At 40.0% G+C, this 25,224-nt stretch overlaps 1 protein-coding gene across 2 annotated transcripts; it reads right to left on the minus strand.

Moving 5' to 3' along the window:
• Positions 1–4,928: 4,928 nt before the first annotated feature.
• On the minus strand, positions 4,929–24,012 carry LOC139730773 (integrator complex subunit 6-like). 2 transcript variants are annotated; one of them, XM_071641636.1, is made up of 16 exons: positions 23,824–24,012; positions 23,539–23,616; positions 21,271–21,420; positions 20,741–20,830; positions 19,440–19,632; positions 18,139–18,270; positions 16,650–16,721; positions 12,490–12,677; positions 12,058–12,210; positions 11,281–11,508; positions 10,694–10,887; positions 9,738–10,003; positions 8,459–8,607; positions 7,593–7,830; positions 6,437–6,841; positions 4,929–5,575 (listed from the first exon to the last, which is right to left on the minus strand). In XM_071641636.1, the coding sequence occupies exons 1-16, from the start codon at positions 23,932–23,934 to the stop codon at positions 5,382–5,384; spliced, it is 2,841 nt and encodes a 946-aa protein (XP_071497737.1). In that variant the 5' UTR covers positions 23,935–24,012; the 3' UTR covers positions 4,929–5,381. The 2 variants fall into 2 exon arrangements, with proteins under 2 accessions (XP_071497737.1, XP_071497736.1); XM_071641635.1 differs by lacking the exons at positions 16,650–16,721; positions 20,741–20,830; positions 21,271–21,420; positions 23,539–23,616; positions 23,824–24,012 and having other exon boundaries at positions 19,440–19,628.
• Between the last annotated feature and the right edge of the window lie 1,212 nt (positions 24,013–25,224).

Here is a 25,224-nt window from a genome sequence, read left to right on the forward strand (position 1 = left end):
CGGTTCCAACACCCAAACTTTAAAAATTCATAACTTTTGCATCGATTGTCCGATTTTCCTCAAACTTTCACTGATGTGTTCTACCTATGTAGCTGCTTTCACTCAATCCACATTGCTCTTTGGGTTTACCTTCCCTTTAAGAGTACATTATATATCTATTGTTGTGTGAAAATTATTGGCTTCAGAACGGTCTCATATTCAAGTAATGTGCCGTTTAATGCCCCGTCACTGTACAGGCATGCTAACCTGGAAACATTAAACTGCACATTACTTGAATATGAGACCGTTCTGAAGCAAATAACTTTCACACAATAGATTCATAATGTACTCTTTAAATGAATCCCACAAGGATTGGAACAATCATCCCCCAGCATTCCCACTGATCAGTTACTAGCCATCCCCTTTAAAGGGGAAGTCCAGACAATTTTCATATTTTCAAATCATGCAATAAATAAATCAACACCTCCATGTACAAATTAGAGGAACTCATTTTGGTCCTTGAGCAAGAAACCAACACATGTACTCTGAAAAACCCTTAACAAATAACAATGAACAAGGATGATGATATAGGAGACTGACATATTTCAGAAATGTAGGAATGTAATCCTATTACAATGCCACTTGCTTAACAATTAACCTGCGTAGAATTTATGCATTTCTCCTTTGTTTCTGCTTCCTCGAGCCCCATTCATGCATTCTTATGGTGAGGCTGCCATGTCATCATCCTTGTTCATTACGACTTATGAATTTTGAAAACATTCTTATTCCCAACCAAATCACTATAAACGTTGAAACTCTATGCCCAGTATAACTACTTATAGTTGCTCAAATGCAAATGTCTGAATATCACCTGTATGCCTCCTTTAAGAGTTTTCATCCACTAGTTCTCTAGATTTCAAGAAAATGAGAAATGATATGGACCTACATCAGCATGTATACACACTCATACATAAGGCAAATAGACACACTTGACAAACCAATGAACGAATAGAAAAGTGTCACTTCAATATAAATTGATTTATTCCAACCTGTAGTCCAAAGTTGATACTCAGTATCATTGTCTATTCCCCCCCCCCCCCCCCCCCCCGGTGCATTACTTGGTAATTTGTGTGGCTGGAATGAGTAGCATCCAATACACTGTATGTCATTCTCTCAGTCTGAAGTTCTTCTGCTTCCCTTTGTCATCCTGTGGCACCAGGTACACGATCCTTTTAAACATTTCAAAAAACTTGTTTGTAAACATGTTTACATTTAAGACACATTTCATGGTTGTCGAGCTAAGTTTGTGTATAGGAGCAGTGTAAAAGCGGAAATTCTCATGCAGGTACAGTAATTTTTTCGCACTTGGCGGGGTAAGATGAATTTTACATGTTTTGAATTCTGTGGAATCAAAACATTAAATATTGCCACGTATGAAACACTAAAATATTTGTGTACTTTATTTTTGGCATTAGTTTCTGGTAGCGTGAAATGCATGAAAAAAATCCACACTGCGATATATCCACTTTCACAATACGCTAGAATCATGCTGCTCAAACGATCTTGGTCCGATTGTGTGTCTGAATCAAATTTTGTTACTTTCTTGCTGAGCATTTTGACCCGTTTAAGATGGAGGGTGGCGTAATGTCCCAGATATCCATACCAACTGCTCAATTCAGATATATGTGTATGGTCTGCTCACCTATGCATTTACTCTCTCATACACGCATGTTGGACAGTTGTCACTCTAACTGACATGTCAAGAACAATCTGAGCAGGTCTGAATACTCCACAACTCTAAACATGATTAGAAACGTGTTCACAAACAAGATACCTTCAGGCGTCTGAAAACAGAAAGAAACCAAAATATCATCCTGAGAATTTTGAACAGATCTGTTTTTTGTTTTTCTAAAATAATGTTTTTGGCAAATCTTGTAATAAACACATGGCAAAGTACATGTACAGACATTAATGTATTAAGGACAAGGTGAAAATGTGCTGGGCATTGCAAAATAATTGTGTAGGGAAATGCTTTGTAAACAATAATGATTTGATGAATGTGCTTTTAAGATTTTAATTCAGTGCTCAAACCATCACATCTTAACCCTAATCAGGCTGGGGGGGGGCGGAATCCGCCCCCCTCAACGTTTCGCGCAATATCTTCGCAACGCGATAAGCTCGTGCCGCGATGTTTCATGATTTTTTTCTTTCAAGTATCGTGCAAATTTTGAGACCCAAATTGTTGCGCCCGCGCGTACCGTTTTGACGTTACGCCCGTTCGAAAAAAATTTGTCAACCTCAAAATTGCTCCAAAACGTGATTTTGTGTACAAATCCAATGCAAATTGTGTTTTTTTCAATTAATTCACATAAAAATTCATATCTTCACTTAGAATGGCCGAAATTAATTTATTTTAGCATAATAATGCTCCAAAAAATGTCTGTGACAAATTTTGGCCAAAAAACAAACAAAAACAAAAGGTCAAAAACAAAGAAATACATAAGAAATTCAAAAAACAATAAAATACATAAGAAATTAATTTCGATACAGATTTTTTTTTTATCCTATGTCTCAGAAGAATGATACAAGAAACATTTTTAAAAAGAAATTAGCTTAATTGGAGCATTAATGAGTGATTTAGAGCCCAAAACTGATTTTATGCATAAATTACAATAATTAATTAATATAAAATATAAGAACAATTTTTCGGAGAAAGCAACCATACATTTTGATAGAATACGTTGCGGGCGTCGCGTGTGCCGATTTTCGGCGCGATCGCGCGTTCCATAGGCGAGATCTGAAGGGGGGGGGGGGCGGAATCCCCCCCCCCCCCCCCGATATAGCATAGCCAAAAAAGCCCAGCCTGATTAGGGTTAAGGGCCGTTAGGTCTTGAGAAAATACATGTAGATATGAACAAGGAGAAAGAAAACATGATCTTTATAACATTTGTTCAGTCAAAAGTTTGCTATTTATTAGATGTCAATGGTCCCAATTTGAACAGATGCCAGGTTCAAGTAAGGAAAGTCGCCTCTTTGTTTGGGAAGGAACATTTTACTATTTCAGTGTCGCTGGAGGCCACAGAGCACAAGGACAGGTCCAAGACAGGCAGTTAATATCTGCACATCATGGCTGTCTCACTCCAAAATCTAGGCAGTTTTGTTACACTTAGTGGCAAACCTGTCTGATTGAACAGTTAAAGGTATAGTACAGTTTGGTTGAGACTTAACTTCAGGTTTCTAACATATTTGAATGAGATAATGAGAAACCTCCCATGAAATATGAAGGAGTATGTAATTACAAATGGAATTCAACATTTAGTTGATGAAAATTGATTTTGAAATTGCTGAGATATCCAAGACAGAGCGATCTAGGTAGGACTCACCTTTTATTATGATCGCTTTGTTTTACTTTGGGTTTTTTTTTGACGTCTTGGCCATTTCAAAACCGATTTTCATCAAAGAAACTTTGAATTCCTCTTAGAATGGTATGCTCTGTGTTATTTCATAAGTGGTTTCTTGGTATCTCACAAAAAGTTAAGAGCCCAATCCTCATCTCCACCAGTACTATACCATCCCTTTAACAATACATGATAAATATCAGGAGTTCACACTGTTGTTAGGACCGGAAGAAAACTCAAGCAGGTAAAATTATAAAGTAGCTCTAGAAATTACATTTGATGCCAAGAAGCCAGGACCGGCAGCTTAAAACATGAAGCCAGTCTGTTAAAAGAAAAAAAAGAAAAAAAGAAAAGAAAAAGCCACAGTCTGCTGCAAACCAGGGGCTAGACCAAGGAGAAAACAGTAGTCAAGAGACCACTGTATAGTGCACAATACTTGAAGTAGTTAAGACAGCAGAAGAAAGAGATAGGAAGAGAAGGAAGAGAACAAAGAACAAACATTCATGAAAGATTCGGGGTCTCCATGCTTGCTGGAATGGCAAATCAATGGAATATTTCAGAATCATAAATTTTCACACATGCAATATTGCCCACAGGTTCTGGTGCCATTGTTACAGGACAAACAAAAAATCTGCAAAAGAAACCTATGTCTTGAGGTGGCATCACCTAGGATTCCATCCACCAATGTACAGTCCATTTCATGGAATAGATTTGTTCTAAACAAAATGCTGTTATTCAAGATCTTCATTGATTCCATGAATTCTGATTAAAAACAAATGACAGGAAAAGATGAAGGACATGACCTGGTATACGCAGACAATCTCCAGGAAAAGTATTTTCACATTGCAGGAATATGAAGACTGCTAGCAGGATAAAGCTATGCATACTGTATACGCCATGTATTTTGTGCGTTTCCATTTTCAAGAATTTTGTGAGTTGGATGATACTCCTGAATTTAACATGCAAAAACATTAACTTTGATCCCGGCATGAAGATGATGTGCACACACATATTTCTCCTTTCATTACTGTACTCCAAAATGTGCAAATTTTCCCCGTTGCAAAACTGTCAGGAAGTTCTGATTCCCACCAAATCAGTCCCGCTAAATACATGGCGTATAAAGTACTCTTCATGAAAATGTCCTTACAAGAGAAGAGTAGATTACTTCTCAGATGCACAGATTCCATCAGCAAATAGTGACACTGAAACAATTTTGTAAGCAGAATCTACTAATAGGACGTTGCATTGTTTTGGCATTGATTTTGGTCTCCCACTCTTAAGGTTTAAACTGATTCCTGTAGTATCATGGATGAATCATGTGTCGTAAACTCTGACCTTCTTCAATGTGAAGGGAAAGAGAAACAATCACGCTGAATTGTAATGATGACTAAAAATGTGACAAGGTATTTTCAAACTGCCAACACGATTTCTTTTCCTCCCTCAAGATTAGCTGACAGATGTTCTTTTGCCGACAGCTGGAGATTGACTTCCTAAAATAAGCTGGATGGCTCTCCTACCACATATGAGGAGAACCAATGACAGAGGGCGCTGCTGACAAACGATGAAGTGACAATTAGATGATGGTCTCCATATCATCAACTTCAGGACAGATCCACAAACAATGAACTCTTCCTCTCCTTTAATACTGGATCACAACACATACCACTACTGTAAAGCAAGAAATTTTTGCCGATCGATGGCTTTTTTGGCGGCATGAAATTTTCCCAAATTGCCACTGGCATTCAATGCATCTAGTGTAGACAAGCACTTTTGCATGCATTTTAACTTTGTGAATCTTGGCTCTCGCAAAATTCACAAAATTAAGGCGCACACAGAAATTTCAGGTTTTACAGCATTTGCCATTTCTCATCCCCCCCCCCAATTCCTGTTCTTCCCAAGTATGAGCTCCCTCTCTTTATGATTTTCTCTTGGAGGGAATAACAATTCTGTCTCTATCAGTTCACAGTGAGTGCACAAGGGCATCAGACATCCAGCGAGACAATGCTATCTGACGTGGTTGGACCGGTTGACATGGTTCTTTTCATACTTGACAAGGGAGTTGCGGTATGTCTGCAGCATGTCTATGAGGGTCTTGCGGCGGAAGCGTTTTGCCTCGTGAATGATGCTCTCGATGAAGAGGTACTTTGTGTCCATGCTGCCTTGCACCCTGCTCAGCTCCTCAAACAGCCTCCTGAAATCTGTGGATGAGGAGGACGACAAGGACATAAGCCACTTGTGCAAACAGATAAAGTTCCATGTCTTACACACTAAGCACCTCTATCAAACACTCGAAACAAATTCACACTCTGTTAACAGGCATTTTGGTTTCCAGGGGAAACACAATACTTTGATGACGAATATTGGCTTAGGATAACATAGTAATGATGACCTTCAATCATGATGTGTCATTTCAAACAACCCGCGGCTTGAATATTTTGGAAATTTGCTTATCATCTACAGACCAATGAGTGGTCTTTGGCAAAGTTTGCTCCCTGAAAATTAAACTGAATATAAATGAGTTGAACCCCTGTTTGCTAAAAGTGAAATTATAGTGAAACACCAGGAACCCGGCTGCTGTCTCTTCTCGTGCTTAATTTATCTTCATTATCCTGATCATGTACACTTCTAAGATGCCACAATGGATTACAACAAGAAGTATGTAGCAAGTGTTTGGTGTGTTTCGTTTTATTCTCACATATTGTGAAACCATCTTTTATATTTTCCTCATTTAGGGGCAAGAAAACAAATCAAGAAAAGAGACTACCTGTTCAAGTCAATTTACTCTATGATCGACTTAGCAGAAGTGTGAGTATATGACATGAAAATCTTGGCATCAGGAAAAAAAAATCAATATCAGAAATATATATTGAAGACCTCATGGACTGCCAAACAAAAATTCTTCAGAGCGTCTGCCTGTCGTAACTTGGAGACATTCAACTTCATTCAAAGGGTCACCTGGTATTTACCAGAGCACACACACCCCAACACTCCTAAAGCCTTCAGGATTGATTGGTTCCAGGATTGGTACCTGGATCCAGTGAGAAGGGACCCATACTCACTCTTGCCAGGTTTCCTGACTTCCTTTATCACGCTTGTCCGTATCTGTGCATTGTGTGCATTCACATCCAGGTCAGAGTTCACCGAGTCCATTCTCTCCAGCCCACCACTGTGGCCATGGTTCCTCCCCGCACCAGACTGCTCCCATGGAAGCACGCTATTGTTGTTCTTTGAAGTCACCATCTTTTTCTTTTTGCTCACATTATTTGATTGCTTGGAGTCCACATGGTTTGTTGACGGTGCTACAGGCGCATCCTCTTCAGAAGATGTGGGGCTACTGGTTTCCATAGCAACAACATCATCCATATTGTCCATAATGATGAGTTCATCTGAGGAGTCATCTGATGGCAGGGTGGGGTCTGGTGGTTTGCCATCAGGTGGAGGTAGTCTATCAGATGGTGATGGGGCTGCATGAAGACAAACAGGTAACAAAATCATTTTTCTTTGCAACTATGACTGAATGAAGCACACTGTACACAGCATAACATTCAATGTGAGCCTCAAATGCTGTGGTGTCATGGTGTATTTTTCCAAGCTATCGTAAGAATATTTTGTGAATTCCACTGAAAATCATCCAATCAACTCAAAGTGAGAGCAGAGCAATCTTCAATACTCTACTGATTGCATTTCAGTAAATTATCATAAATACCTGGACTGTTGGCATAGATATTTTGAACCTGAACCCATCAATTACTATGAATCACATCACTTGATTGAACTTTTATGTTCTGGTATGTCTGAAGATCTGTTAAATATTTCTTGATTTACTACACTTGCAGAGACTCCAACTCTCCCGTTTTCGACGGGAGATCTCCAGCCGAAAACCCATTTTTGCAAAATCTCCCGTTCTCCCGCTTCAGATTAAATTTCTCCCACCCTGGCTCTGTGTCTCCCGTTGGAAAGGATTTCTTACTTATTGCTATTGTATATTGAAAAAATAAGCCTTAGATAGCACCAGGGAGCATGTAGAACCCTAGGAACTTCGCACTTCGCACACATCAACTTGGAGTCTCCCGTTTGCTAGGGGTTTCAGGCGGGAGAATCTCCAGATCAGAAGGTGCTTTGGGTTGGAGTCTCTGTAATGTATGAACTGAAGTGTAAATATCAGTATGGACACAGCAGGCAATACCCTTGCTGCTGGTGTATTGTATCTCTTACTGGAATTTTTGTTTCCTTCTGTACTGTTTGTTGTGCTGGGGCTCTGTGCTCTCCTCTGAACCAGCTGGTGAAGAGGTTGTTTGAGGAGGGCTCCCTGGGCTGCGGGGGAGTTTGGCCGTCTGCTTGGTGGTGAGGCCCCCTTGAGTTTCTTCAGGGAAAGGTTGCTGTCTGAGGCACGCCGCTTCTGAGGCAGACCTGCCATGTGCTCATTGATATCTGCTTCATCCACCATCATTTTCTGATTAAAACAAGAGGAGATATAAGAAACATACACAAGTGAAATGGACCCTGATTCCCTTCAAGCTTTTACTTGGTGCCCATCTTAAAAAATTGAGATCCTAACTGCCTAGGGATGCTATCTGCCAAGTTTGGTGAAAATCTATAACGAGATGTTAAAGAAGAAGATGAAAATGTACAATTTAGGCCCCATTTGGACCCCGCCCCAAGGGGGGCATCCCTGGATCTGCCATGAACAAACTTGGAACTACAGTCATTACTGTACTAACTCATAGTATTAACTTAGCTCTATCACTTCTGGTTCTAGAGAAGAAGATTTTTAAAGATTCCTTAATTTTTTTTAATAATTTTTTTTAAATTTATTTATCTATTTATTTTTTTGGAGGGGGGAGGGGGTTTGGGCCCCCCTGGGTGGGGCATGGTGCCCATTTCAACAAATTGAGATCCTAACCCCCTAGGGATGCTACCTGCCAAGTTTGGTGAAAATCGGTCATGGGGTTTTCAAGAAGAAGATGAAAATGTAAAAAGTTTACGTACGACGCACAACGGACGAAGAACAATCGCAATACAATGTAGCTCACTTGAGCCTTTGGCTCAGGTGAGCTAAAAAGACCAGTTCAAGGAAATACCTTATCTTTCTCCGTTGCCAACTTGAAGGGGTTTCCAAACGTGTGTAGTCTGGCTGGGGCAGGATCAGCTTCTCGCAGTGGACTTGGCATTCTCTTCAGGTACTCCTGGTAGTTCCCCATCTCAGCAATGGGAATATTGTGGAATTTGTCTGTGACAGCAAAAAAGGAGGAAAATGTCACTTGTTGGGGTGAAACTATTTTCCCCCAATTCTTTTTCTTTGTCAAAGAAACAAGGAAAAGTAGAAATTACGCGGTGCGTAATATATGTCCCCGCCGGAAGTAGCATTTTGTAACAAAATGTACAATACAGGTCAAAAAATCAAGGTCAAAGGTCAAAGAAGTCAAAGGTCAAAATTCTGTGTAGAAGTGTTGAAGCCCTCACCTAGTGCCATCACATAAAGCAAACGGAATCGAAATCAGGTTAGAAATGGCGAAGGAGTAGCATTTTGTAGCAAAATGTACAATACAGGTCAAAAAATCAAGGTCAAAGGTCAAAGAAGTCAAAGGTCAAAATTCTGTGTAGAAGTGTTGAAGCCCTCGCCTAGTGCCATCACATAAAGCAAACGGAATCGAAATCGGGTTAGAAATGGCGAAGGAGTAGCATTTTGTAGCAAAATGTACAATATAGGTCAAAAAATCAAGGTCAAAGGTCAAAGAAGTCAAAGGTCAAAATTCTGTGTAGAAGTTTTGAAGCCCTCACCTAGTGCCATCACATAAAGCAAACGGAATCGAAATCGGGTTAGAAATGGCGAAGGAGTAGCATTTTGTAGCAAAATGTACAATATAGGTCAAAGGTCAAGGTCAAAGGTCACGACTGAAATTCTGTGTAGAAGTTTCAAAGCTCCCATGTAGTGCTATCATATAAAGCAAACAGAATCAAAACTGGCTCATAAATGACAGAGAAGTAGCAAATTGAAGATTTTGATCACACACGGACGCACACACGGACGGACACACGGATGGACGGACACACGGATGGACGGACACACGGACACACACACGTACGGAGCCCGTTTCATAGTCCCCTGCTCGAACTCGTTCGGCGGGGACAAAAAAACACACAAGAAAAGACAAACCATATTCAGCTACAAGCACACATGTCATATATTTGCTTAAGCATGGCTTTGATATTAGCTTTGACATTAGGAATACACTGATTATTACTTCTAATTGACAGAAAAGATGGTGTGGTATGAGGGTGAAAGAGTAAGTTACAATGTACTCTAGAACTCTCATTTCTTTTGACTTTCACATAAACAATAAGGTAAAACCAGCTGACCTTCATTCATGAAGCGGATAGTGCGGTTGGTGGTGATCTGGAGGAAGTTGGCTCTCATTCGAACCACTTGGTCCAGGACTTCCTTGCGAGGTATGTCGAAGGCATTGCGGTATGTCTGTGGACGTACATCTCGATCGCTGACCCGTAGCATGTATCCCGGGAACTCTGACACACTGTTGTCGGCTCTCACCGTGATGGTCTCCCCCGTGATGCTCTGTACAAGCTGCTGGAAGTCTCGGCGGGCTGCCAATGACCTCAACGGTGACCTTTAGAGAATGATTACGAACACATTGTCAACTATGCATTAGGTTTTAGGGTCCAAATCAGAATCTTTGGGGGGAAAAAAAGGTTCTATTATATGACATGTATGAGACTTTCATGAATTGTAATACATACGACAATTTAGCATTTTGCTGTCAGACTTGCCCAAAACAGTAACCATCAAACTTAGCTTAGTTCATTTTCTGGCAAAACATTCAAACCTTAAAAGGACAAGTCCACCTTCATAATATACATGTGGATTGAGTGAATGCAGCAATATTAATAGAACACATTAGTGAAAGCTTGGGGAAAATCAGACAATCGGACTGAGCAGAAATGTCAAAAATTCATAACTTCCTCAAACTCTCCCTGATGTGTTCGACTAATATTGCTGCATTCTCTCAATCCACATGTCTATGATGGTGGACTTGTTTGATGGTTACTGGTTTGGTGGTCTGCCTAGAAAACGCATTTGTTTACAGTGTAAGCAAACATGAAGCTAGGTACCATCACTGTAATTGGAATTGTATGTTTTTGTGTACTCTTTTCGTTTTTTGAGCGCATAGGGACATTATCACTTGTGTTATGCGCTATATAAGCACTGTAAATTATTATCATTATTATTATTATTGTTATTACCTCTCTCTCTCGCATCATTTGCCCGTATATCTGAGAGCAGTAGGAAGGATACCTACCTGGGCTGTACCTTGATACCAAGCTCCTGGATGCGGGGCCGGCTGGCAATGAGACTGGCCAGTTTCTCTGCCTCCATCTTACTCTGCTGCTTCAGCTTCTTGAGGTAAGTCACCACGCTGTAGCTGAGGCAGTTCTCTAGGCCGTCTTGGATCAGGTTGGGGGCACCCATGCGCCTCAGTGCAACCTTCAAGGGCTGTGGAAGAAACAAACATACCAGTACATTAATTAAGAAACACATGGTAATAATCTCTTTTATTAGCTTTGCTGTCTCAAGAGCATAAAAGAACTTGGGAGTCTTGTGCAAATGTAAATATTTTATAATGTACTGTTATAGCCATTGTTGGCAGCCCGGCTTTGTTCAACTGTGCTGTGATGGTATCTTACGTCAATTGATCGCAAAACTGGGTCACCATTTTAAATTTTAATGAAAATGTCTGGGTTTTTCTTTTCTGTAATTAGACTTGTCTGATTCAGTTCAGATTGAGTAATGAAATAAATTTGTTTCACATCTTTGTATCATTTGCTGCTGATTTGTTATATCTAATGTAAAGCTGTATTCTCCTTTGAGGTCTAACATGACACCTACCCCAGCGTAGTATCTTGGAACATCCTCCAGGTAGTTGTCAAAGGCTTGCTTCCACTTGGGGGAGGGCTTCAGCTTGTGAACTTTGCAGAGGTCATCCAGCAGTGGAATGAGGGTGGGGTAGTTGTAGGGCATGACGATCAGATTGACACAGGACAGGTTAGAGCTGGCCTTGAGGAAGCCAAAAGGGTATCCAAGGTCCCCCTTCTTGCTGCTGTTTGGCACAAACACCTGACAAAAGGGAAGGATGAGCAGTTGTGAAGACCAAAAGTGGAGCCATTGAGCACATAAGTTTTACCATTGTAGTACTGTCTCAAACAGTTAACAAATCAGAACACTTTTGTGAAGATTAGTTTCATCAGGCCATAAAAGGAGACATGCATTTACAGAGACATTGTGAAATTCTCTACTGCCCCCTTAAAAGTTCACCTTTAGCACGATTTAAACAACAAATTTGGTGCTATCATATCTGGTCTACACACATAAAAGGGAAAATGACTATTTGGTAATTTCTTGTCTCTAGTGTCCTGCTCTACACCCCATATACACACTAAAATTACAGTGAACTATTCAAGCTCATGCTGCTCAATGTGATCCAATTAAAGAGTCAGGCAAAAAGCTTGATTAACAAATGATTCATTGCTCATTAACACAAATGAATGTTAACCACTATAAATAAAATTGTCTACACAAATTTGTTGCATTAACCATTTGATTTACATACAAGTCCCACACATAGAGATTCATATTGGTGAAAGAAACGTCCTACATTGATCTCACCTGCCAACATGAGTTTGGGTTCCGTCTCTCAAGGATGTACTGGGTTAGGGGCGAGGGTTCCAGCTCGTACTTATCAAAGGGAAGCTGGTCGAGAATCATTGGCTCACAGTTTTGGCATGTGAATTTGACTACTGGATGGGAGTTGCGCTGGGGCTGTATTCAGAGATTGAAGAAAAGGATGTCATTGTTATATTAGCTTTAAAAGTGTAGATGAATGTACAGGCATTTACATCAGGGAAGGCTAAAAATTCACAAGTAAATATTCTTGTCTTGAAAGTGAGCATCCAACACACGTGTACCAATAAAACAGTACAATCTAAAACATGCATGGCTTTATGGTTTATGTAAGCAAGACATATTACAAGTCGCACAAAAATTTTGGTAAGACCACATGTAGGTGTACATGATCCAGGACCATGATGTAGGACCTACCAGAGCAGGGGCCTGAGGGTCTGGCCAAAAGGTCTCTGGGATGGGCCAGTGGCCCATTGGCACACCACTCTTGGGGTTGGGTCGTACATGGATCAAGCGGCGGCAGCTGTGCCATGATGTATCCTGAGGGATTGGTGAAGAAGTGTTCTGTCTGCTAGTCGGGGGCACACTGAGATTAGATGAAGCATCTGTGAGGGAGCAGCGTGAAGCAAAGAACACAAAGGGAGAGAGGGAAGGACAGGTAGAAATATGCAATTAGATTCATTTACATAGAACAGATGTGGACCACCAACAAAAATCTGATGATGATAAATAGTCTATTCATCAACAGAAACTCCTTGTGCAGAATTTGTCTTGAAATAGACACACACTTACATGCCTCCTCCTGGCTCATCATATTTATCATTCAGGAAAAAAAATACAAGTATGAAAATACTTTATAGGTCAGGACATCATTTCATATCCTACAAAATACTTTACTTGATAATTCAAACACCACAACAGAGCAAAATACCCCATTTCTATTGGTTGCAGTTTGTGTGCAGTAGAGGACTTTTGTTTTTGACATTCAAGCTCCCCTAACTCAGAGATAAATGACTTGTGGTGACTTCTTAAAATGTTTTATTTTGTTGTGATGAGTCTGAAAGACTCCTTTCACACTGAAAAGATAGCCTCAGCATGTTACTATATCTCAGTAATCTCTACAACCCATGAAGTGGCCACTCAGTGTATACAGCAATATGAGGAGGGGTAACCCTTGTAACACTGCTCACAATGTCTTTCATTCCTTTGCACAGCAGCTTTCACTTGAACATCTCCCGCAAACCAAATGAATATGAATATTGCCCTGGTGTAATATTGCTCCAATTGCTAACAGATTTGAACGCCGGGATACTATTAACAGCATTTTATTTCACACAAATCTGGTCACTCGAAGAAAACAAAAGAAATTCAAAAAGAACATTTCAAATCCCCTGCACTTGTAAAGACAACAATCGAAGATGGATTTCTGCAAATGGTCATTCTAAACAGATCCTCAGGCACTGATAATACTGCATACCTAAGAAATGTTTCTCCACTTGAGTTACATGTACATTTTGTCTCTTATCTTACAGGAATTGGAAGAAGAAATAATATTTGACAGACTTTTCACCGAGAAACTAATACAGCAGCCAACTTGCAATGTTATACACGCACGCTGAAAATCACCCAATTTCCCAATATAAAAGCCTTTTGTTTACATCATCAGCTTCCAGCTACGCGGCGCCTTGCCCGAGCAGAGCACGCGCTTTCAAATCTCAAATATGTCAACCTCGAACTCCTTAGTTCATCTATCTGCAAAAAGATTTTTTTAAAAAATCTTTTAAAAATCCATACAATGTTCCCAATAACTACAAAAATAAAATCATCTCTTCCTTGTGTCAATATCAAGTTTTCCTGCAGGTTTCGTTCAAATCCTTTCACAACTTTTTGGGTTATTTTGCAAACAGACAAACCAACGCCGATGATCACTTAACCTCCTCCTTTCTTGGCAGAGGTAATAAAGCACTAAACCACACAAACATGTTTCAAGGACTTGATTAGTTGATGAATCTCATATTTACATTGGTGACTATGAAACAGATCACCATTTAGATGTTTTACATTAATTAGAGTTACACATTTCACTGAGAAAAACATCAAATTTTTCACTCTCTCTATCAAATCACAATCTACTATTGCCTTTCAAGGCTTACTATGACAATGCAAAAACCCATTTCTACTTACACTGTACATGTGTACATACAGTGTATATGTGGTACTATATGGCGACCATGCCATCACTTCTTTGTAATTTTGTTTTGGTTGTTTTCTTCAGCAACATAATGTTGCTGCTCTTTGCAAGTTGGTTTGAAAGAAAAGAGGAACAATACATGAAATAAAAAGAATGGTAAAGGTTTCACTGAAATCAAACCTCAACCAAGACATTTAGGGAACTCAACAGTTTCACATGTTTGCGTGTAATACTATCATTAGTACTAACTGCACATATGAATATTACGCGAGGTGATGAAATCACCTCACAAGTCTTTTACCTGTTCACACATATTAACTCAATTTCCATTTTTGATATGCAACATTGTTCTTTTTTTTTTCTTATCAAAGTATCATTAACCTGGTGATACTGATTTTTTAGTTGGGAAGGGCTGTAGTTGCTATATTATCAATAAGTTCTGAATAAGTTTATTTTGGAAATTTACACAAATGGTTTCATTTATTGTAACATGTTTAAACAGTCAAAAGGGCATATCTCCATAGAATAATGGATGATACATGTACAATATGAGTGACATACAGTATATTCTCCATACATTGAAAATTACATTTTCAACTTGTGGAAAAGTAATGTTGTCTGACCACCATATACAAACAAAATTGTTTCAAAGTCCAAGTCAATCAGATGCAGAGAGAGATTATTCCACTCCATTGTCTTATGTAAACACACAGCCACACACTTTCCCAGACACATGCACATCAAACCAATCTTCCGATAAAAATGACAGACTGCCAAGTATAGTCTGAAATCTCACAGTTAGATGTAATTTCGGTTTCTCTTCAAAGAGTCATGAACTATGGAGGCAAGTGATTATGATTTATTCAGATGGAACAAGAGGTGGAGTAGATTTACACAGCAATGTTACATTCTACCAACATACCAACATCTCACGAAATCATCAGCACTAGATTTACATATTTCTTTGGTTTCCTTTTTTTTGTCTCTAACTTTAGATCTCCTGAAACACCGCACTCAGCAGACGTCATGATGTCTGCCTTCTTCAAAGACTGAATACAGTTCAGAGGATGGGTGACATGCATGTGTGTGAGTGTGTGATGGTGCCCACATATTGATTGTGTGGTTATACACACATACACACAAACAACAACCCCTAAAACAGGTGAGAATACACACAAACCATTAACACTGAATGATAAATTACCCTTCATCGACGTACATGTAAATAAGCAGTGATTATTCAGTGTATTTTAATTACATCTATGAAGGGCAATTTGTCAATCACTTGCACTAAAAACAAGTTGATGCAGCAATTCATTAATTTGAACAGACAAGCCATTGTTGACATCCATCATAGAGCATATATAACATCAAATGGATCTAATAGACCACTTCATATCTCATAAAGATTGAAGTACAAGATAAATCATGCCCACATGAGTGGTGGAAATAAGTGTGATGAACAGCACACAAAGTTAAATCTATTTTATTTCATTGGTTTTGTTTCAGTAGGGTAGCTTTGTCAGTGGCCAAAAGCACTGTTTTTCTCAGAGGCTCTACACAAATATAAGATTACAAGATTACAAACACATGAAGAGTTTGACCGCAAAATGAGCTTCCTCCATTCTTGTGAACTTGAAATATTTGCAATTAAAGCTGATAAAAAAACAAAGACGACTACATGAAAAAATGGGATATTCATAATCCTAATTTAAATTCCTTGTAATGTTGCAAGTAAGGCATCCCAGGAAAGGTTTTATTTTGCTCTATCTGATAATGGAAGTACTTTAAAATGTTTAAAAATGGCACTTAGCCCATTTTGCGATGAAATGCTTCATATACACATGAAAAAAACAAGTTTAAAATAACTTAATAAAGTTCATGGTGTTTAGGCAAACATATGTGTCTGTGTCAAACATATATGTCCATGGATGGATACACATTTGAAGGCCCTTATATTGATGTTTGTGTAAATGTGTATGTGTGCATGAAAGCAAACATACTGTGAGTTGGGTAGACTAACGGGGGGACAGAAATCCTTTAAAAAAAACAGTTAAAAACCTTACTTTAGACAGCCCTAAGCAGGCTGTATCAGGCACTTTGTGGCTTTACACACACAGATGTTACACATTGGCCACTCTCATGGTCAACCTTGCATGAGTCTGTGAACCTCCAATATTGCACACAAAGGAGACTGTATTATTCATCTTTATAATCGGCAAGGTCTCGGAAGATTTGCTTCCTAAATAACCTGTACAGACCAGAAGTTATCAATTCCTGTCTTGTAATATGAATCTCACACAGTCAAAGAGAGGATTTCTGGTGGGAGGGGACATAGGTCACAGCATTCGTAAGTCTTGACCTAGTTGCCTAGGCTAGATCTTACCCAGCGGTGGCGTGTTCCCGTCCACCCGGTCCACCTCTGGTGGCAGCGGGGACTGGTGTCCAACTGACCTCACTGAAAGACAGAAAACCAGGGAGGTTTAGACTGCAGTGTCCAAGCTCTGGCTTGGCAAACCTTGGTCCCACACCTCCACAGGCTTGAAGTAGCAGAGGAACACTACATCATTGTGCCATGTATCATTACAGGGAGAACACAACATACAAACAACCTCATACCAAGCTTGCCTAAACTGTGCATTTATCCTTGATTTGTTTCAATGGTTAACAGTGAGAGTCCATAGTTACCAAACTTTGGTTTCTCGTTCCTACCTGCTTACTTAACTGCACACGATTGATCACCTTGGATTGTTAACACAGTGGACTGCTAAATTACCTAATCTGAAAAAAATTCATGTTTGTTTTGTCTAAACAATTATCATCTTAACCCGTTGAGGACGAGTCCCGAGTATACTCGGGCAGGTGTCTATGGGAAATGCGTATTGTAGCAAAATCAAACCGTCCTCAACGGGTTAACATTCACTCAGCTCATAAACTTCAATGAATAGACTCATTTCCAAGAGTATCCCACCTTGATTAACATGACCATTTAAAGTAGCCTGATGCAATTCCATTTATTCAATCAAAAATAATAACAATAATAATAATAAATCCTTTCTCTTTTGGATTTTTGTACTGACAAAATGTTGATATGATCTTTCATTTTGTTCTCCATGACGTAATCTCTTCCTTTAAATTTCTCATCTCATCAGAATTTAAATCAAACTATTACAATTTCCTCTGTCTTACTACTTTTGTTTATACATTTCTGAGAAATCAGGAATTACAGGCTGGTTCTTGCCTCTACACATTGGCTAAATCAAGGAGGATGCATAAATCTGATTTTGCTGCTCTTTCCTTTTCAATACCTTGTTTAAAGAGAAATCTGCTTGTCCCATAGAGTAGGTAATTACATTTCATACACATCCCTGCTGCAAGCTTTGTAGAGGTCATTTGTATGCTGTGTTGAGATCACTCAGATTTGTTGCACAATGTCACATGGAAGATGATGTTATCAGGTCTACCGTCCCTTACCATTCCCTTCAATGTTTCTCTGTGTCCAGTATCTACAGTGTGGATTTAATCCTCCAAAGACAGTTACTTCTTTGGCACAAATGTTAATAGGTGACTGAAGTTAGGGGAACAAATGCAAACCATTATCATACTATAGGGGACTACTGACTACTTTGAGTAATTTTGTGGATTCTTTGACAATAGTGTTGAATCATTGAGCAACTGTCCCCCATAGGATGAACACGAGTATTTAGCGAAAATGGTCAGATCACCCTTAAAGGCATTTCAGAACTGAGATTTACCTAAAACTGTATTAAACATTTACCTGGTATACTATACACTCAATATTTTTCTTAAACGAGTCTACTATGTGGGTTAGTGTAGACACAGAGGACAGAAGAACAGAATGAGGTGCTACTTACGCTCTCCATTAGGAAGGACTGGGTCTGGACCAAATTTTTCGAAATGGACGACAACTCCGCTCTGGACTTTCTGGACCAGAGACTCAAGGCACTGATTGAGTGTCTTCATTGATGTGACTGTGTATGACCGACCTACAACCAAACAGACAGAATAGAAAAGCAGAGAAGTAAGAGTCTGATATTGGTGCATTCTATTTCTGTAAACTACAAGAAGGCAGCAAATTTACTGCTACAGGTATATAAAACATGCATAATCTATCATTATGACTATTAGCTAGTGACTCTTGCATGGGGTTGTTGGAGTCTATCATATCAAAAATGTCAAGTACAAATGCAGAAAAAAGACATAGAACTGTATACAGCTTCTAACATATCGTGGAATTACGAAAACATAAAAAATGCTATCTGTGATTTGCCTTAGTAGGTTCCGAAAGGGGAACCTATGCTTTAAATGCTATGAACATATCACAATGTTTTATTCCAACTGTAAGCATTTCCAACTTTAATTTGATCCTGGTGATACAAGGATGCTCAAAGTGCTTTATGGTTTCTAAAGCCCTGTGTAAACAGGGCTTCAAACTGCAACGTTGGGACAATGCCCACAGAACAAACTTCCTTGCCTCAGTCAATAAAACCGCAGGAGAGAGCAAGGGATACCATTCTAATAGACACACACCAAAAGCCTCCTCTGGGTAGGTTTCTATGAAGGGGGCGTGTCCACTGATGCGACTGCCCTTCCCACCAGCCAGCGCCGCCTATTGATCTAGATTGTGCACATCTAGGTAGGCAATCGTGCTAGTTAACAAAACATGGCTAGAATCTCTGATACTGAACTCAACTACCAATAGAGATCAATGGTTACAATCCATGCACATGATCAGCGCTCAGCTTGTCAATCATTCTCTGTCTGCAATGTTGTGCATGTGTGTTGAGTGTATCAAAGGAATGTTACTGCCATTGCATTCTAATAGAGGGGTTGACGGGGTAATGTTGCGGTAATGTCAGGGTGATGTCGAGGCAATCATCCGAGCGGACAAGGGTAGATTTTGGCAGAAGTTACAGCGACAACGTCCGAGCAACATTTTGCAGGGACTGTTTTAACAGGTAGGGTAAAAAATATTACCTGGACACTACCAAGACGTTGTCACGGTAACTAGTTTGAAAGGCTCTGTTAAAACAGGGCTAAGAGTGGGAAGGACATCCAAGCACTAGCATATTTTTTACTCACTGCCATACCCACTTGTACTGTAGCTCAAGAAAAAGAAATGTAAAGAGTTGATGGGAAAAAGGGGAATACAAACCTCCTGTGACATCACACATACTGCTGATGGGAGAATCGTCCACATTCACCAGGCTGCTTGTTGGCCCCATACGCTCCTTCTCCCCGGCCACGCCCGGCAACCGTAGGACCAGAGCAAAGAGACGCTGATCCCACCTGAAGGGCTCTCTTGTCAGTTCACTGCCCGGCAGTGGCAGACTCATTGGTAGTGACAGCTGGGCGGAGAGACATAAAATACTAAATGGTCATGGGGAAAATTCAGACACAAACACTCTCACACCACTATTCATGGCATTACTCTTTACTATGGCATTCACCTAAACTTGCCTTGACGAAAAATGGTTGTCTTCATTCGTGAGTACAATTTCAAAGTTTTCTACCTCACACAAGTTCTCATTTTCTTCCTATAGAAAGTAGAAAGTAAATATGCAAAAGATACCCAATGGCCCAATAATGCTGACAGGCTCTAACAACTGGATGAAAAATTCAAAGATTTGGAATCAGCAGCAATTACAACTGTATGTCTTTCAAAATCTTAATACATTGTACAGTAAAGTCTCTCTGCAAATAAAAAGAGAAGTTCCTTTCCTTATCTCACCCCATAGTATTTTGTTTCATGTGACTGTACTGACATCAGATGGGCTCTCTAGCCAACAATCACTTTTAATCAATTGAGTACCAACATTCACACACACACATGCCTATAGATGCATTATCAATTCTGGTACAATGATCTGATAGATTTGTGCAAATTTACCTCAACATTTCTTTTAAAAAAAAAGGTCCCCAACTATGGCAAAACACATCTGCCTATAATGCTTTACTTTGTAACAAAAACTAGTTTTAGCTCAAGCATTATAACCTTCATTTTAAAGGGATTGTACAGTTTTGGTTGAGACCTAATTTCAGGTTTCTAACATTTTTTGGTAAAATAATGAGACACCTCTTATGAAATATGAAAGAGCATGTAATTCATAATTTTTTGATGAAAATTGGTTTTGAAATGGTTGAAATATCCAAAACAGAGCGATTCTAATAAGTGTGGGACCTCCACTTTATTACGATCGCTTTGTTTTACTTTGTTTTTGGATGTTTCAGTCTTCCCAAACCTGATTTTCATCAAATAAACTTTGAATTCCTCTTAAAAAGGTATGCTTTGTACTATTTCATAAGTGTTTTCTTGGTATCTCGCAAAAAGTTAAAAGCCCAAGTCTCATCTCCACAAATACTGTACCATCCCTTTAAAGGTAATGAGGATTCTTTATTGAGGAATGTTAATGACAGGAAAATATTAGTAGTAAACATAAGAAAGGATAGACTCACCTCATTTTGAACTCCTCCATTACTTGTCAACTTATGTCCATCAGTGATAGTAATGATGATTGCAGGCTCCAGATAGAACGGATTCCGACCCTAGACAAGTATGATAATGATATAGTGATAATACTGGGATGAAAGCAGATTCAATACTGAGTCCTCCACAAATAAGCAGAATATATTTCTTATGTACAAACCATACAATTTTATCATAATTACCAAGAAATAGGCATCATGTTTACCGGTCCTTGGAATTTAACTGACAGACTTTAAATCTGCAAAAGCTCTGGGTCTGTGTAGAAATATGTATGATCACCAAATCTGTGTCTCATTGCCTTGAAAAAAAATATGAAGTCTCAACCAATGGATGTTGACAGGAAGACAGACAACACTGGAATGATAGTCTCCTGTGCCCTTAGTCCCACCTGTCATGTTTGGATGCTTGAATTGTCTGTATTCTATCTCCCACTCACAACATGTCAGTGTAGAAACACAGGGGAGATTAACGGACATTCACTCTGCTGTTGCTAACATACCTGTCCATAATTGTCTATGCCTGAATAGAGTCTGTTGACATTGAGGAGGTCAAAGGTCTGTTTGAGGGCGTGACCCATCGTTGTCAGTCCAGTTGCCTGGAGATTCTTCAGCTCACTCATGAACACTGCCAGGTTTTCTTTCCAGCCAACCTGCATAGGATACAAACAAACCAGTGCATAATACTTCGGATTATGAAACACAGCCTCAGCCCTCAGCGAACAGGCAGATAGGTTTTATCACAATATCGACTTCGCAGAGCCATATGCTCTTCTGTTCCTAGTCACAACTGCCTCTGCAAACCTCCAAGCAGGAGGGCATCCCACTTCATTCAATAGGGAGCATTTGTTTTCAGCTGCACATGGCAGAGCTACCAGAGCTACAAAGTCTCACACATTCTGCCTGAGACTCGAGCATTTCGGGGCCATCTCACGATCTCACGCACGACACCCATTTTTCTCACGCATCTGGCGAAGTCTGCAACTTTGGCCTATAATAATGAGCATAGCTCAAAAGATTAAAGTGATAGTTGCAATTGAAGGTATATTTCCCTTTTGTCTTTCAAAATAAGTAAAAATAATCACTTAAAGGGAAAGGCTAGTACCTGATCAGTGGGAATCAGTGCGAATGCTGGGGGATGATTGTTCCAATCTTTGTGGAATTCGTACATTATATATCTACTGTTGTGTGAAAATCATTTGCTTCAGAACGGTCTCATATTCAAGTAATGTGCAGATTAATGCCCCGTCACTGACCAGGGACGCTTACCTGGAAACATTAAACTGCACATTACTTGAATATGAGACCATTCTGAAGCAAATAGTTTTCACACAACAATAGATATAATAATGCACTCTTGAATGAATCCCATAAGGATTGGAACAATCATCTCCCAGCATTTCCACTGATTCCCACTGATCAGTTACTAGCCTTCCCCTTTAAGCATGCACCTGATCGCACCGTTAAAGAGCTAAAAATTGAAAAAGCTCCCTACCATGGAAAGCTACAGGGGGAAAAACCCCTCCCACACCCTTGCTCGTGCGCACATTCGCATGCTGAGATGCCGAGTCATGAAAATCTCACTCATAAAATTTTTTTGAACTTGGCATCCCTGCACGATGTAGAAATATTTTTTAAAGTTACTGTACACACACCACACCAGACCTACCCAATAGTACGACCATGGACCCAGGGTCCATGGTACGACTATACACCCAGTGGTGGACTGTATTTTCCAAGGAAAAGAAGAAGACAGAGAAAATTCATTCCGGGCATAATTGCTCGCCGTAGGTCATGAAATATCTCAATTATTTTAGACCATATGGTCTAATGTTGTATCAGGGTACAAAAATAAGGTTTAAACCAGGTTTAGACCACCTTTGTAATTTCTGACCATTGTGTCTGACCATTTACTATTTTTCTTATGATCGACAATTTCCCAAATATTCTACCAAAAGTCCGTGCCCCCGCATCATAGAATTTCAAAAGAAGTTCCCTTGTGTGGGAGAGGGATGCCGCCCCCCCCCCCCACCCCCCCCCCCCCCACCCTCGGCTCTGCTCTATTCCCTCCCTGGCCTTGACCTTCTCTGTTCCAACCCTACCCCCTTTGGAAATACCCCCCCCCCCCCCACACACACACACACACACAAAGAAAAAAATCTGCAAAATAGCAATGTTTGTGAATTTTGTTTCTTGACAGTTTGAAAAAGAAAATACACACATATACACATAAAGAACGACAAGCGGCCGAAAAACAAGAAAAATCACGATATCAAAATTTTCAAATTAATCCACAAGTGTCAGGCATGGCAAGTGCGCCACACACAACACAAAGTTGTGAATATTCATACGTATCGCGCAGATCCGCTGCGTATCGATTGTCGTAGTGTCGCGCGCGCTACTGCTGACGACTCGACTGGCGATCGACTCTGTTGATCTGCAGCACGCACTACGTGCATCATGTTGGCGCAACGGCAGCGCACACACACACGTCCACACACTACACGACCACGTACGTACACACCCGGTACACACACACAAATCAAACTAAACAGCATAGAAAAATAAAGGTTTGTAGTGGCACAAGATGGTCGACTGCGAGGATAAGACGGAGTCTCCTCCTTGTTTTATTAAAAATGGTGCGGTAAGGGCCGCGAGAACAGAAGAATGACTGCATAATTAGCGTAGAATACGACTTCAGCAATAAGAAATTTGACTTCCTGAGGATTGATAATCGTGTAGTGTGAAATAAAGAGCGAAGTTTAGCCTACCTTTATTGTTGCTGGCGTCTCGTCGCAAGTGACCAACATGTATCGATCTGTCCGACTTGCCTGATCTCGGAGTCGGAACTAAAAATACAAAGACAAGGATTTATTTCTAAAGTTAGTGCCCTATAATCAAACCACAAGATAATATGAAATTGCATTATCGGCGACAAAGTAGGTGACAAATTTCAAAATGCACGTAATTCCACATGGTATTGAGGTAACCGGAATAGCCAAATAAATTTTGTGAGGCTCGATAGCCTCCCATGATGCATTGCTTTTTATCCGTACCTTCATGAACGTCTCCACGGCTCCCTTCGCAATGTCGAGTAATGAAGTGCCCAAATGTGTGCGCTGATTCATCGAAGCACTGGTATCAATCAGAAAAACTAGCACCGGCATCTTGATCCTTGTTGGTATATTTACACACAAACGAAAAATCACGTCCAAATATGGCCTATAAGGCCCAAAACAGCTCTTTGTATCCTCTCTCCTCTTTTCCGGCAGCCTCGCACGAGCTGCCCGAATTCAGCAGCGCCGATCTTCGTCGCGCAAAAATAATGGAACAACCAGGCAGCCGTATTTTACTGCCTTGCCTGCGCTCTCTCGCAGCAGCCACATATCTAAGTCACGTGACACCTTCGCCATTATTTGCTGATTGGCCAACACCGGGCAGTTAGTTTGCATCTCATTACCATAACAGAATACGCTAAAAATAACACTCGCTGGCTGACCGAGTGTGTACCATGCACTCGTACTGCAGCAAGAGAGGATTTTGTGTGAAGACAGTCGAGTCGTACATGAACTGATGAAATACATAAATACAAGTACTAGTCTTGCGTTTAGAGTACATTATGGTATTGAGTATTATGTTTCCAACAGATTAGTGACGAACGCGGGCGTAAAAGTAATAAATTAGCTAAGGGCATAAACAGAAATATAACAGTGATTACAATAATCATGCAATTTAGTTTCAGTTATGTTAGTATCTGCTTACTAACTCTTGCTATATGAGAAAGTACATGACTTTATATTGTGTCTTCCCTGCAAATGTTGGCAAGTTAAATACCTGCACAGTGATGAAACAGGAGTATTAACCAATTAAATTTGCGAAAAATAATGGGTACTTTTTTCTTCTTTTTTTCACTAAGGTCATGCACATTCTTTACATTGCATCAATCAACATACTCTCTGCCACAGTGAGTATAAGGGCACAGAGACATTCTGTCATCAATACGCCTGGCGGAGAGACCGCGGATCCTCCTCCATCCGTGGAACCACGATCCTGCCTGTGATGCTGCTAGAATCGAACAGGTTTTACGTCAAGAGTAATTTATGTTATCACTGAAACCTTCACCGCGCGGTATTGTTATTTCATGGTTGAAAGGCATCGTCACATTAATGTCGTTTAGAAACCGGTAATGGTACTTCGGGAAACTTTAAAACAAACAAAATCTTCGTGATATTAAGCAACGACATCTCCAAATACTACGAAGTACACAGTGCTGCCTCAACCGAACACCCCCATTCGTGAAGTTTGTAATTTCTGACAAGGCCCTATACGCCATCCGTAAGAACTAACATATTGAAGAAGAGAGATACTAAAATCTGTTCACACAAACACACTTCCACCCACACACAAACACGCATTGTATAAGCGCTGACAAAACACCAACGAAGGACAATATTATT

Source organism: Diadema antillarum, unplaced genomic scaffold (genome assembly GCF_040938485.1).
Source record: "Diadema antillarum isolate AM-2024a unplaced genomic scaffold, OU_Dant_1.0 seq00000333_RagTag, whole genome shotgun sequence".
NCBI classification, from domain to species: Eukaryota; Metazoa; Echinodermata; class Echinoidea; order Diadematoida; family Diadematidae; genus Diadema; species Diadema antillarum.

What these genes read in the sequence shown, in the direction of transcription:
- LOC139730773 (XM_071641636.1), bottom strand. Translation starts at nt 23,934, where the DNA reads ATGCCGGTGCTAGTTTTTCTGATTGATACCAGTGCTTCGATGAATCAG. An exon ending in CCGTGGAGACGTTCATGAAG is followed by an intron (nt 23,617 to 23,823) that starts GTACGGATAAAA and finishes TTGTATTTTTAG; the next exon opens with TTCCGACTCCGAGATCAGGC. An exon ending in TATGTGTGATGTCACAGGAG is followed by an intron (nt 18,271 to 19,439) that starts GTTTGTATTCCC and finishes GTTTGGTTGTAG; the next exon opens with GTCGGTCATACACAGTCACA.